This window comes from Callospermophilus lateralis, chromosome 2, assembly GCF_048772815.1.
Source record: "Callospermophilus lateralis isolate mCalLat2 chromosome 2, mCalLat2.hap1, whole genome shotgun sequence".
NCBI lineage: Eukaryota > Metazoa > Chordata > Mammalia > Rodentia > Sciuridae > Callospermophilus > Callospermophilus lateralis.
Window position 1 is genome coordinate 36,601,304 of NC_135306.1, and position 15,558 is coordinate 36,616,861.

Genomic DNA, 15,558 nt, shown 5'->3' on the forward strand with positions numbered 1-15,558 from the left:
GGAAGCCTGGGATTCAGCTGCAAGAGACTTTTGTTCCCAGGTTTTTCATCTCTTGGTACTATAGGCAGCACCATTCCAACCTGAAGTTGCATTTGCTGTCTCTTCTATGAAGCAGTGAGCAGGAAAAGGAAAAGGTACAAGACTAGAGGCAAAGGGACAACAACCAAAAGTTCTTACCACCAGGAAAGAGGACTTTTCGAATACGAATGACAGTGGTTGCTTGTGACAGAGCAAAGACACCAATGAGCACCAAAGAGTGGAAAACTCAGGGACATAATAGAGACCCCTCTTCTCCACCCCAGCCCCTCTGTCCTTGAACCAGTTCTAAACCTAGAAATTTGAAAAGGCAGCACCAGTGGCCCCTTCCTCCATCCTGTAACAACTCACTGGAAGTGGGGGCAGGGCTGTTCCTAATTCTTCCTTCCAGCCACCTAAAAGTTACTATATTTACATATAATTCTTACTTTCTCTGTCAATCCATTATCTGTTCTCTGGATCCAGGTCCCAATTTCTATAATAAACATTAACTTCTGTGGTATAAACACTAATGGATGAGTGTTAAAACATGTTCAACGTTCTAACAAGGTCCAAGGAAAAAGTTGCTTGAGGTTGCTGTTGCTGCTGGTGGTGGGGATTAATCTGCCAGAAGGGGTAATCTTGTTTGCATAACCTTCTTGCCCTGACTTCTGCTGTGCTCCTTCCATTTTTCATCCTTAGAAAGTTTTTTCAATCTTATGATTTTAACTATCTAGTCTGATGATATATCCCCAAATCTCTCTTTGGTTCTGATAATTTTTAGGAAAGGTTTTGATGCAACGTTTCATTGTGCATAATCTAACTTTAGTCTCCATCTCTCACTATCTTAACATCTCCAGGTGAAGTTGAACACAGTATACCAATCAATCTTATCCTCTTGTCCAATGCTGAGTATTATCCTAAATTCTTTCTTCTTCCTCTATGCTCACATCCAGTTAAATCACCAACCCCTGATGATTTTACCTCCAAAATGTCTCCATTTCCTTCAAGTCATACTATTACCTGCCTAGGTCTCATCACCACCACCTGGATTACTACGACAGCCTCATTCCCCTTCAGGTTACTCTCCATAGTGTAGCCATAGTGAGTGGCCTTTCCATGATAAATCTGATCATGTCAATCCCTTGTTTAACATGCCAGTGGTTCCCATCTGCCTCAGGATGAAGTCCAGAAGCCTAAACATGGCTTACAACCTCCCTTATGATTTAATTCTGTCGTGTCTCTCCATCCTCATCTCTCACTGATCTGTCTACTCTCTGAAATGCTAATCAAACTGAACTACTATTTCCATAAATTCATCAAATTGCATTCTTAAAGTACATTTACTCGATTATATATAAATTATACGCCAATAAAGTCTATTTAGAAAATACTTGGTAAAGGACAGCATCTTAAGTTGTCGTTTCACAATCATCATCAATGCTGTCCTTTTATTATCCAGGTGCCTCTCCTTCATTTGCCATCCATATTCTAGGAATCACTAGGTCTAGCAATCACTTCTTTTAATGTCTACTGAAGGCCATTTTTCCCTTTCCATTCCTCTGCTCTAATCCCAGGGCCAGCCCTTCATCCCTAAATTGTTACAATAGCCCTTCACTATCTGTGTTCTCGGCTTCCACCTCTCCCTGTTCCAGCTGCTCTGTTTTACAGGAGTAAAATCTTGTTAAAATTCTACTTTGTGTGGGGTGGCTCATGCTGTAATCCTAGGAACTTGGGAGGCTGTGGTAAGAAGAACACAGTTTGAAGTCAGCCTCATTAACTTAGTGAGAAACTGTCTCAAAATAAAAAATAAAAATAGTTTGGGTGTGGCTCAGTGGTATAGAGTACCCGGTTTCAATCCTCAGTACTGCAAAAAGAAAAAAAAATTCTGTTCCCATTGATCTTTGCCTATAATGGTTTCCTATTGTTTTTAATTTTAATATTTTTTCAGTTGTAGATGCACACAATGCCTTTATTTTTGATTTGTTTATTTTTGTATGGTGCTGAGGATTGAACCCAGTGACTTTCATGTGTAAGGCAAGCATTCAACCACTAAGATATATATACCTCTAGCCCCCTCTTATTGTTTTTAATGGCTTATTCAGTACTAAGTGCCAGGCAATGTGCTAAAACTATATCCTATATACCTCAGTTGTTTCATCAGCTCAATGAAATCCATGCCATCATCACTCCCATTTTGCAGATCAGAAAAGGGGAGCTCATAGAAATTAAGCAGCTCTGTCCAAGGTCACACTGCTAAATAAGTAGTGTGAGACTTGAAACCAATACAGTTGTTCATTCTCTTAAAGCAGTTTTTAACTTCTTTTGTGGTTTATTTTGTTTGTTTTTTATAGTACCAGGGATTGAATGCAGGACTTCATACATGCTAGGTAAGTACTCTACCACTGAGTTACTTACCCAGCCCTTTTTAAAATTTTTATTTGGTGAGATACAGTCTCACTAAATTCCCCAGGCTGCCCTCAAACTTTGTTATCCTCTTGCCTCAGGTGCCCAAGTAGCTGGGATTACAGGCATGCCCCACAGTGCCTAGCTGGTGCTTGTTTTAAACATTAGCAGAACTCCCTTTGTAAAGATATCTCACCTAGAACCCTATATATGATTGATAAAAAAAGAAAGTTGATTGCTGGCACCAGGAAAATGCTTAGAGCCCAGCCCCTGGGTTTCCCCTTTTAAATTAACTTAGCTCTTCAGATATTTTGGTCTGAAAAACTCTTCTCCATCATGCACTACCCCTTATTTATGGAAATGATTTATTTTTCATGGTTATTTATGTTTTCCCCCAAACCCACTGGAGCTGGAGTTCTTCAAGAACTGGAACCAAATGCATCAAATTTGGTGAATGTTGCCTGAAAGAGGACTGGTGACCTTCTCGCTAGACTGAGAGGTGAATGTGTATGCTATAGCCTTGGGACAGACCCAGGGTGGGCAGGATGCATCCCCTGCTCTGGGGCTGAATTACAGAATGCATGTGTGTAGTCTGTGGTTTTCACAAATTTAGCACAGATCTTCAAGGTTTCTTTCAACCTCAAAATTAATTGCTTCTAAACCTCATTAAGTTTTGAGAATATGAGTGTTAGCCATTTCCTCTGCAATCCACCCAAATAACAGATCCAGACTCTACTATGTGCTTGCCCCAGGTCCTCCTCCTCCTAGATCTACTTTAGGGAGCTAGACTAACCTATACAGACAGACAGGAAAGACAGCTAAATAGGTGAGCACAGATGGGTACAGGTGGGAAGATGACGCAGGTAGGGAATGATATCTTTGTGGACCAAGGTGGGAATTGAAAAAAAGAATAAGCTAAATGAATGAGATGAATAATAACATCTGAGGCCCTGCTCTATAGGAGTAATAAGGAAAGAACTGGCTTTGTCACATTAATCCAGATCAGCTTTCTAGAAAAGTCAGGGCAGTCAGTGCCCAGTATGAGAAAATAACAACATCTAGCTATGTATTTAAAGTTCTCTGATTGTTTAAAATGGTAAGGATAAGTTTCACAAGACCATTCTCTTGGAAGCTAACTTGCCTAGTTGGATAAGGAAAAGGTTTGCTTGGAAAGAGGAGTCCACCTTTCTGGGAATGCCCACCATGGGATGAGTTGATCTCAGTGTATCCTACATCTACAGGGCCCCCTATTATGTTTCCACACAGAGCCATTTCCATTATTTCCTTTGGCTTTAGCTCTGCCCACCCAAAGTCTCCTAAGGTCCACCTCCTACCATGGCTAGAATCCCTCTAGTCTCATTGCACCATTTACCCAGAACTTATAGTTGCCCAGGAGAGGAATGGACAGCTTACAAGGTGCTTGGGCTAGGAGCCTTAAACCCACTGACTTGGGCAGACCCTTACCCTCTAATGCGTATTTCATGTCTTGGGCAAACAGATGCCACATCACTTCTGCGCTGACTTTTCCCACATTCAATTCCTGAGGAAACCTGAATAACAGAAGAAACTACAATCAGGGAACAGGGCAAGAGTTATTTGATATGATTAATTCCAAGATGCCCTACTACTTGGGAGTTCATACTGAAGAGAGGAGAAGCCAAGGGAATGGAGCTAGTTTCATATGGAGAAAAGGAATCCAGGGACTGATAAGACAAGTAAGGGCAAAGGGGATCCCCTGAGGCAAGGAGGGTCCAGGGGAGAAAATGCCCCAAAAGAAAGGAATTGAAGCCCAAAGGAGGGTTGAGGGTGAAGGCAGGTCTAAGCTAAATAAGGTGGAGGAGAAAAGGCAAGGGGGTGGGCTCTGTGAAGTCCCACTTTAATCATAATGGACAGAAACATACACACATGGTCTCTGGATCCCCTAGGGCTCCCAGCAGCCTCTCACTCCAGGGAGGCTGGCTCAGTCTGGGCAGAGCCCCCCCATTATGTTTCCACACCTGTCTCCAGAAACAGTTACCCAGACAGATACAAGGGACAGAGGGACAGACTGACGGACAGGAGGAAGAGGTGGCACTGTAAACATACAGAGATAGGAAAGAAAGAAGCTGTTAGACAGATGGACAGAGCAATCACCAACCAGACAGGGTCATGTAGGGTAATACTCACTGGTTCAGAACAGGTGTATAGGAATTTTTATCTTCCTCTATGATTGACACAATGAGTGTGATGAGTTTGGGCCAAAAATCCAGGTTCCGAATGCTGGGACCTTGTTCCTCTAGAGGTAGCTCCTGCTTCTTGTTCCAGAGTAGACAGTGAGACAAAAGAATTGGAGAGTATCTTAAATCTTTCTCTTTTTATTCCCCATCCCATGCCCCTTCCTCTAGATCAGGGACCCTTCCTTGAGCCTGTGTTCCATAAGACTGTCCCTGTTCCATGAGAGGAGTGACTACTGGGAGGCCCTTTTTCTCTTGAAAAGGTCACTTCCCAGGCCCAGGGTACTGCTCTGACAAGCTTGGTCAGTCCAGTCCAGGAGACATGAAGGTTCCCTTCCTTCTCCTCCTCATTTGCTCCAGTAGATGACTCCCTGGATGAAGTGAGCTTCTCTCTAGTTTCCCTAAGTAGGTATAGTTCTGCAGACACCCTCTTCTAGTGGTATCCCTTCTCTGAGCACCCACTCCCCGCCCTGCCATACACACATATCTCAGCTCTGAGAAGCTCCTTCTAATTCTATGTGAACTACTAGCCAGACCTTGTATGCTTTTTGGCCTAACTTTCAGGAGGGTAGTCTTCTATTGACCCACTAAAGGTCATTGGGGAGAAGACCTGCATCTAAGAAGCTAATTGCCTAGCTGGATAAGAAAAAAGTTTGCTTGAAAAGAGACAAGGGAAGAGTGGATCTCAGGAAAAGAGGAGCCACTTCACATTCAGACCGCAGAAGGGACAAGTAGGAGTTTCTATAGAGATATTGGAGTGGATGTTATTTCTCACTGGGACAAAGGCAAAGGTGAAGCTGCCCAGAATGGCAAGAATAGGGCTTTTATGTGATGTCATGTCACTGCAAAGTCTCTAACAGTCCTTAATAAACCTGGATCACTAAGAAGTTACCGGAAACCAAGACAGAATCTAAATCCTATTGATTCTACCTCATTAAAATCACTTATATACTTTTCTTCCTTTTACTTTTTCTGAAACAATCCTGGCTGGCTCATTCAAGGATCTCCTGACTGGTCTTTAAATTTTACTCCAATACCTCCTCTAGGTATTTAGTGATCTTACTATAAGGGAAATCTCAGTGTTACTCCTCTGCTTAAAGTCTTTCAAAGGCCTTCAATTATGTTTAAACTCCTTAGCTTGACACAAATGTTCTTCAGAATATGACCTCTCTCAACCTCATGTCTTATCACTTCTCTTTCCTGTTGAAGCCAGCACCACACCATGATCACTACGTCCTTATTATGGTACCAGGCACTCTAAGAACTTTACACATTATTATCTTGTTTGATTCTCAGAATAACTCCATTGAGTAGAATTATTTTCACCTTCATTTTCAGGTGATGAAACTGGGGGACAGCAAGGTTTTATGATTTGCTCAAGGTCATATAACTGTAAATAGCAGAACCAAGATTCCCACATAGCTGAATTCCAAAGCCTGATGCTGTAACTATCCTAATTAAATTGCTTTTATTTTCTTAAATTAGCATACTCATGTACAATTTTGCACTATCAAACATTCTATTTTCTTCACATGATATCCTCTCCTCATTCCTTCCAGCCCCTTTTGGAAGCTAAGTCTTACTCCTTCCTTAAAACCCAGGTTGAACTTTACTTCTGTGAAATGTTCCCTGACACCCCTAGTCTGGTTAAGATACTACTTCTCTGGGGTCCCAGAGCACTTTCTATGAAACTCTAGTACAGACCTATCAGAGAACTACAACTACAATAAAATATAATAAAAATAAAAAGAACAATAAATGTAGCAATTTGCTTCCATCTCCAGTAAACAATAAACTCCCCTAAGGCAGAGATGTGTCTTACTCAATTTTACATCTCTAATTGCCTATTTGTTAAATGAATGGATTGATGATTGAACCAATGACTGAAGGTCAGTAATGAAAATATTAACAATATCAAAGTTTTTCCCCAGTGTAAATATTGAACAATAAGAAAATTAGAATGAGAAAAAGAAAAAGGCAGATAGCAAAATAAAAAAGACTAAAGCAAGTATTTGTATAATTTTCAGGCCCTCTTCAAAGTCTACAGTTTATTCTCATGCTGGAGCACAGGGACCAAATATTCAAATCAATATCTGCATAGTTGAAAGATCAAAAGTGATGATGGTTTCCCCCCACCACAAGAGAGAATTCATAGATGGTTAACAGAGGAACCCAGAATATAGTAGCAAAACAAGGACCCCCCAGAAAAACCTCCCATAGCTGTCAGAACCAATTTTTATAAACCTTAAAAGAAGGAAGCTTTAAATATATGACTGCTGCAAAAAGCACATTTGGGAATGAGAGGAAGCAGCAAGATCTTAGTCTTTACTAAGGTTCTCCTAGGAAGCATTAAAAATAGAATTAAAGGATAAATGCTCAATAAATTTAGATCAATAGAGTCCTATTATTTTGTCCTATTACCTTTCAAAATCTATCTCAAATGCCCCTTGTTTTATGTAGCTTTCCCTCATATCTGATCAAGAGTGACTTCCTCCTTGGAATCCTTTCATCCTTATCTCTTTAAAAGTGACCCTTCTAACAGACTACTTTGATTACAGTTACATATATGCTGATAAGACTGAACTTACTAAAGGAGTACTGTGCTTTCCTCAGACCTGGCCTAGGACAGACAAACAACATATTATTTGTTAAACTGAAGGAAAGCTACTCTGTACGGCTATCAAGATATTTCTAAGACAGAAATGGTAACTGAGTAATTGGATCTAGAAGGAAGTCCAGGTTTTTAAATGGGGGCCAAGGAGTCTGGGAAAATATATGTAAAATTTGAAGGATCTAGAAACAGATAGTGTCATCAGGCACTGATTTAGGATGCCAGCCTAAAACAGGTGAAACAGCACAGCCTCACAGAAGGAGCAGGTTGGCCTTGAGAATTAGATGGTGAATTATACCACAGAAGACATTGCAGACAAAAGTGACCAGAGAGAAAAGTTAGACTTTCATGAGCCAGGAGTGCAGAGGGACAGCAACAGATCTCAGGGGAAGGCAGCACAGACCTTATAGTGATCACTATGAGTCAGAACAAAATTAACCTTCAGCAAAAAAAAATGACCACAACAAACTGAGAATTCCACTACTGAACACCTCAACTGTGCTTAAATATAGGTTCACTTTCTTTAGCACGAAAGTAAAACTTATTGCTATTTCTGTTCAACTCAGGTGTCACATTTTGTCCAAGAGTCCCTGCTAATCCACAAATGTCTCACATGGTTTAGATATTTCATAATCTATAACTCATTTACCCTGAGCACATCAAGGACTTTGTCCTGAGCTCCTTCCACTATGCTTCTTGCAAAAAAAAAAAAAAAAAAAAATCTCAGGCTCCAAAGAGTTATAATCAGCTGGCCCCACTTAACCCCAAATTTCTTACCAGCTGGTACTGGCGGTTGTATAAGTCATGGCAGTTGTTGAAGATATACTCATATGTGGAGTTCAAACAGGCCTTCACACAATCCTTTACTACCTGGCTGGCTCTTGGAGGGCTCTGCAGTTCTTGTACCTGTTGATTGATAGAAGAAATACAGGCTCAGGGTCCTGCTCACCTATGTATGATATCCTCCCCAGCATATCCCAAACCCACTACAGAGTCTTCAATTCATTTCTGTGTTCCTAGACCTTGCTCTGTGATGAAATTGCCAGGAAAACTGATGGGGAGAATTTACAACTCATCCTTGTTTTCCTACTGTCTATGTACTCTCTCAGAAGTAACCCAGGGAACAGATGTATGGAAATGTAAGCTTAGAGAATCCTGTATCCACCAGCTCTGCCCAGTGATTCTTACTCTCCTGTGGTCACATCCTCAGCCTGGCAAATCAGCCCAGTTCATCCTTACCTTCATTCTGAAGAAAGTAATGCTGGTCAGCAAATCCACTGTGGATTTTAAATCCTGAAGCCGCTCAGGGCTCCCAGCAGGGAAATTATTCTGTTACAAATCAAGCAAATGTAAGAGAGGAACAGAGGAATATGAAAATTTTTTCTGCCAAAATTCAATCAAAAGTAATCCACTGAGATTTTCTATAGTTGAGCTGGGCAAAACAAACAAACATACAAACAAACAAAAAAAAACCTGTAATATTAGAGGTCTCCCTCTTTCTTTTCAAGAACCTAAAGACAGGTCCTTCCCCAAAGTAGAGATTAATACTCCACAGCTCAGAAAGCAACACATCCTTCCCACAATCCTACTTTCCATGCAATGTTTTTGTTCAAATGAATACCCCCACCCTACCCCCCACACACACAAACACACACACACACACAGTTTTCATGGATGAAGGTTCTTACACCCAGTGAGTTCTTCAAAAATTACAATCTAACTGTATATCCTGGAATATAAGTGTAGTCCCACTACATTAAGATCAATCTGAGATCTAGGACCTGTACTTTCATACAGTAGACCCTATTTCTTCTACTATTCTGGAGCCAGATGGTAGAGCTCTGAGCAGAACTTCTTTGGAGTGAGATCCTTAGGATTTTCCTGCATGCCTTACTTCATTCCTTTTGGAATGTGTTTTAGAAGAAGCTGCATGCAGGAGTGAAAGGAGGAATGAGCCACTCTCCACTTTAAGAGTCAGTTTGTTATGTTTTTGTTTTTTGATACTAGGAATTGAACCCAGAAGTACTTTACCATACTGAGCTACATTCCCAGCCCTTTTTATTTTAGTTTTGTGAGATCCTGCTAAGTTGCTGAGGCTGGCCTGGAACTTGTGATCTTCCCGATTCAGCCTTGTGAGTTGCTGGGATTATAGGATGAGCCACCGTGTCTGGTTCCCAAGGGTCAGTTTTAAAACTTTTGAATGGTTACTTATATGCCAAAAATAAGATATACAGTCATCTCCCCATTATTTTTGCAAATGAAGGACACTGGAAGTACATATAAAACCTCACTTTTTTTAAAAGTTTTTTTTTTTTGAGGTTGTTTTTGTACTTACTTTTTAATGTGTGTACAATGCCTTCTCTGTAAATTCACAACATTTAAAGTGAGTAATAAATCCATTCTAAAAAGATGTAACTTAGGAGGAGCTGAAAAAAACCCCATTTCCTTTTCCTGCCCCATCCAATATATCCACCTTTCTACTACAACTATCTCCTCCCTCCATCCTAGGCATGGATATGACGTCACTCTGATATAAATTACTTGCCCATGCCAAGCTACTTTTTTCTCCCCAAATGACATTCTCATGCTTCCCCTGAAAAATGAGGAAAGTATGACAGGCTTCCCTATGTTACTCATACAGGCCTCAGACTCAAGATCCTTCTGCCTTAATCTCCCAAGTAGCTGGGATTACAAGCATGTACCACCTAACCTGACAAGTTTATAATTTTTTAAAGGACACTTTTAGACAAGATTATCTTCAGGAAACTCTCTAATGGGAATGTTATCAGAGAGTCTATAGAATAATGTTAAGTGGTGTTGGAAAGCCAACTGTCTGTAACAAACAACCTGATTTTATAAACTTCATGGTCCTTGGAGTTAGGAGAACCATAGCTGTCAGTAATACTGGCCACCCAGGAGGGTGTGATGACGGACCAATTTTTCCTGTTTTCAGCCTTTATAACCAAGATTGGCCTATGTCTCTCTACTGAATTTGATATTATCTATCATCCCACCTCACAGCCATGTCTTCACTTACTCTGTATGTAGAGAGGTCTATCCTCAGTGAGTTGTGCAGCTGGTCCAGAAGTTTTACAAATCTCTCTTTCTGAGGGTGAAAAAACAAATATTGAGGAAAAGAGACAAAATCTATTCCAGAGACCCTTAAACTACATCAGAAATAGAACTATTTCTGGGTGAAGGGTATGGAGGAGACATCTGGCTGGCAATATTTCCTACCCCATCTCTGCCCATGGGGAGAACTAACAATGTAAAGGAAAAAGAAGAGGGGTGGTTCCTTTCCCATTTCTTAGCTGTTCTGTCTCAAACTATGGAATCTTCTCACACTGATGAGGGGAAAGTCAAGTCCCTGGAAGGGGAAACATCCCTTTCTATATCCAAGTTGACAGGACATTATTCATGTATTTCTATATCAGTCAGATAAAAAAAAAGTGTCAAGCACATTCTCCAACTTGTTCCTGAGTTCTGAGGTCTCTTGACTTATCTTGGGATAATGCATAGCAATTATATAGCCATAGCCTGGCAGTGAAGATGGAAGATATAAATGGTGAGGCATTTAGAAGACAGTCAGACATGAAGAGTCTCTTTTTATTTTTGGGTACTGGGGATTGAATCCAGGGGCCCTTAACCACTGAGTCACATCCCCAGCCCTTTTATTTTTTATTCTGAAACAGGCTTTGAAGTTGTGATCCTCCTGCCCTAGCCTCCTGAGTTGCTGGGATTACAGGTCTGTGCACCACCGTTCCTGGGAAGAGGTCTCTTTTTAAACAACTTTCTAATTTACCTTAATGTATAATTTTTAATTGTTAATTATATAATACATACTATTTTAATATTGATTTTCATAGAAAAAGTATAATTTAGTGTAGGATCATGTACTTGAAAGCTGTTCACAGCATTTTTAGTACTCATGTTAATTATATGTTTAGATATAGATACTGATTATGTCAATTCATGATGGAATGAGACAAAATGAAATATATTTGAATGGCTTAATCAATTATATCATTTCACCTACAGAAAAAACCTATCAACAATAACAAAAAAAGTGATTAGTATCAAAAAGCAGGGCTCATGGACTCAATAGATGGGGCAATATAAGCAATTTTATCCCTACAAAGGGATCCTCTGTGATGGGTCAAAAATATTTCTTCTGGTTTATAGCAAATTTATGTCAGGTGACATTATGAGTTAATGATTCAACGTCTCTGGTACTTTAACCCAGAAGAACATAACCTGGAAAGGGAAAATAGTCCAGGTACACACTGTCATCCTCACTTAAGACATCATCAGCCTTATATTATCAGCCTTATATTATTGTAAAATTTTTAAGTCTGATGCAGAGACTAAATAATATCAAGAAAGGTTCATTTGTGGACCTGTAAGATTGAAAAACATGGTGACTTAGCCAAGTTGTTAACCCAGAGAGTTCTGTCTGAGACCAAGTAGCAATCCTGCTAACACTACAGTGGTGCTATCATTTATCTATGTCTGAGCCTAGTCAATTAATATAATCTACATATCCATAAGGAAAGAAGTTTCATCTATTAAGGTGGCAACTACCTGGGCTGGGGTTGTGGCTCAGTGGTAGAGCGCTCACCTAGCACGTGCAAGGACCTGGGTTTGATCTTCAGCACCACATAAAAATAAATAAATAAAACAAAGATATTGTGCCCAATTACAACTAAAAAATAAATATTTTTAAAAAGGTGGAAACTACCTGAATTTTAGGCACATTGACTCCACATAACTGGCTAGGAAAAATCAAATTTTTATTAATTGATAACAAATAGGCATATTATGTGTTTATATCACACTCACCCCAAAGTTGGAGGCTGCAAAGCGGTCAGATGCAGAGACATTGGTAGAGGCGGTTGTGTGGGCATAGTAGGCATTGATGTTGGCCAGTAAGGTGCTCATAACTGCTGGCACACCAGGACACATGTATTTGGATGACAAACATGCAAAATGCCTGAAAAACACAACATCTTCATTCTCAAAGACTCTGCAGAGCTTGCAGCAAAAGCCAAGTAGAAATTCAATAAGGTTGTGGAATCAATGATGCATAGCCAGGGAGATCACAACTCTTTGCTTATACAGGGCTGCTTCCTGTGTACAGTTCTAGGGGTAGGCTCACCAATACTTCTCACAACATCAATTATGAACTCCTATTAAGGGAGTCCAGGTTGACTCTGTACACAACTGCTTTCCCTATAGTTTAGTGTCCTCTTCAACTCCCAGGCCAGTCTAGGTCAGCTTGTTGGTCACCCCCCCACATATATATGAGGATACACATGCCCTGTCTATTCAGGCCTGTAATGTCTGGGCAGGTGTTTGCTTGCGTTCCCTCTTATGCCCTTTTCCATTCCAATTCCTGAATTTGGGAGTAGACAGATAAATATCTTCTTTGAGACACAAACACACTTCCTTTCTTTGCCTTGAGGCATAGAGTGAACTAAAACATCCTTGCATACTACCCCACACTAAACACCTGTCCATCACATCCTTTTTCCTACAGCCACCCCAAGAATAAGTAGTCAATTCCCAGAGCCCCAGGAGAGCCTTACGTCATAGCCTGATATATGGACTCAATGCCATAGCGCATGGCAAATTCATCCACAATTTCTTGGGCTGTCTCATCAAAGTACACCTTCCATGCATCATCTCCTCGAGCCTCAGGAATCTGGACTCCTCCACTACTCTGAATGTCTGTGAGATAATGGAAAAGGTTCTGCAGGATACGGAACAGAGAAAAGGGAAGAGTTAAATAGAGATAAAAAAAAAAAAGCAAAACCAAATACTACTGATAAAGTCCAAGAGAACATTAATAGGATCCTTAGTAATTCTGTCCTTTGAGTTACTGCTTGGTGCCTCCTGAGGCCCCAGCAACTGAGTCTGGGCTCCATCCCTCCCTCAGCCTTCCTGGATAGCACAGAAAGCCAAGGAATAAATGAAAAACAGTCTCCAGATCCTCAACCATCTAGCAATCCTCAATGGTTCCTCACTGCTTTCTAGCCCCAGCACACCTCCACACACCTACAAAGGGCTGGCTCACCTCATGGAGGCATGTATACTGCACATGGTACGGGGCTACCTTCTCCTCCCCCTTGATCTCCACATTGATCTGTAGTCGAATAGCTCCCGAGACGGCTGACTTGTCTGTCCTCTTCTCTAAGGATGAAAGAAGACTGGAGATTAACACCAATACAACTACAGACAGTGCAAACAGCCCCATTCTGGCTTAACCCAGGAAAAAAATGGCAAGAATCCAGGAATTTTCCCAATAGGGTGTACTTACTATAGTTACCATACAGTTCACAAATACCCCTATACTAGCTAGATAAGAGAACAGAAGTAGTTAGAAAGCTAAAGGCATTAGGGATGAGAATGAAGACTAAAGGGCCTTCTGCAACCTGAAGAATGTTTAGCCAGAGTGAGTTCCTACCACCACAACTTCCCTATCATCCATTCCTACCCATAGTCAGCTCTCTGAAGATAGGACAACTTCTGTAGAGAGATATGCTTTGGGGATTAGTGATTTGGTAGATGGGAGATTTGCCCAAATCCCCTTTTGTGCCCTCCTTTCCTAGCAACTTCTTCTGGTCTGGTTCCTCACCCAGATTGTACCAGACATCCATCTCGCCACTCAGTGTCCGAACCTCGATGATGGTTTGGCCAAGGAAATCATCAGACTCTCGCTTTAGCCGCTGCTTTACTCTGGATTTGATGTCATCATCCTCATCCCACACACGTACCTTAATGCGGTCAGAGGAGTTATGGCACTCACTGTAAGAGATTTAGGCAGGCTCTGTTAGGGAAAGACCAGTATCACCACTCCTATCACTTCAAATTCCCTCCCAAGGACTCCAAGATGGCCGCGAATAGAGTGCATCACACCCTGTGTACCGCGTCACTGCACAGGTGAATAATGAGTTAGAACGACAAAAAACTATTTTGTTAGGAATTTACAGCAAAATTGGGGTACACCGAAACCTAGAGGAAGGATTTCCAGCACCGAGGTCTGGTAATTGAGTCTCAAACACGAGCCAACTGTGCGACCGGAGACCGAGGCTGACTGATCCACACGGTCCGCCCCGCGTCTACCGACGGCAGGGCGCCACCGAGAAGCGACCAGCAAGCAGAGAGAAACAGTGTTACGGATTCTGTGGAATCCTGCCAGCTGTGCCCTCACTGAGCTTCAGGCTGAGTTCGGGATTTCAGACGGGGAAGGAAGCGGTCCAGTTCTATCCCCCACAATGGAAACTCCACCAAGGAAGCCAGTGGCCACCATCTTGGAGAGCTGACGTAACCACCACCAGTCTCCGACAGATTGCAACAATAAAACAGGTGTGTGTTACTCAGCCCATCTCCCATACAGTGGGGAATTCGCATAAAATCTCTCCTAGGCTTTTCGGGGGAGGGATTATCAGAACGAGCCTACATAAAGACGCGGGGAAAGGTGGAGACATCTGACCTCCAACTCCCCGTCCCATCAGCAGCAAAAAGGAAACCTGTCTGGCCAGCGCTGGGGGAGGGGCAAGTGGAAAAAATCAAAACAATAGAGTGCCGGGGTTCCCAACAGCCACCCTCCACACCCAGCAAACTGCAGGCCCAGAGTACAGTTTGAACTGCCAAGAGGCATCACACAGGGGAAAACTGGGCTAGCAGGAGAAGCCAGGACTAGCAGGAGAAACCAGGGGACTAGAGGCCAGGCCCTTGCGACTGGGCGGCTGGAGATCGCCCACCCGCCAGCGACAGCCCATCCGCTGCCCGCGTGACTGGGCGGCTGGAGACCGCCTGCCGCGACCGACCGTGCAACTGGGCGGCTAGAGATCGCCCGCCCGCCGGCGACAGCCCGCCCACTGCCAGTGCGACTGGGCGGCTGGAGACCGCCCGCCCGCCGGTGACCAATCGCCCACTGGCTGCCCGTGCGACTGGGCAACTGGAGTCCGCCCGCCTGCCGGCGACAGATCGCCCGCTGGCTACCCGCGCGACTGGGCAGCTGGAGACCGCCTGCCCGCCGGCAACCACGCGGCTAGACCCTGAGGTGCAGCCCAGAGACTCTAGGAAGAGGTCTATAGCCAGGCCTTCATGAAGTAGCCAATCGGGAGCTGAAACCAATCAGAGAGTCCAGTCCCACCCCCACCTTCGGACACCCCGGCAGGGAGCCTGGGGCCCGCCATAGCAGAGAGGTGAGGTCACTGGAGCTCAGTCGTCGGAATTCCTTCCCAGCGGAATCCACTTTAACCGGCATAGTCTACCATCACAATGGAGAGACAGCAGAGATATACAAAA

General features: G+C 42.5%; 1 protein-coding gene across 10 annotated transcripts in view; it reads right to left on the reverse strand.

The window, feature by feature from the left end:
* Unc13b (unc-13 homolog B) overlaps positions 1 to 15,558 on the reverse strand; it is a 221,979-nt gene that overhangs the window by 8,818 nt on the left and 197,603 nt on the right. For 6 of the 10 annotated variants that reach the window (XM_076845852.1, XM_076845847.2, XM_076845850.1 and 3 more), the window contains 9 exons: positions 13,880 to 14,049; positions 13,319 to 13,434; positions 12,831 to 12,994; positions 12,085 to 12,235; positions 10,283 to 10,351; positions 8,485 to 8,574; positions 8,023 to 8,151; positions 4,588 to 4,715; positions 3,886 to 3,971 (listed from right to left, as the gene is read on the reverse strand). In XM_076845852.1, coding sequence (XP_076701967.1) covers positions 3,886 to 3,971; positions 4,588 to 4,715; positions 8,023 to 8,151; positions 8,485 to 8,574; positions 10,283 to 10,351; positions 12,085 to 12,235; positions 12,831 to 12,994; positions 13,319 to 13,434; positions 13,880 to 14,049 — 1,103 coding nt within the window. The remainder of the gene's footprint in view (positions 1 to 3,885; positions 3,972 to 4,587; positions 4,716 to 8,022; positions 8,152 to 8,484; positions 8,575 to 10,282; positions 10,352 to 12,084; positions 12,236 to 12,830; positions 12,995 to 13,318; positions 13,435 to 13,879; positions 14,050 to 15,558) is intronic. The other 4 variants (XM_076845854.1, XM_076845851.1, XM_076845849.1 and 1 more) reach the window with 2 other exon arrangements.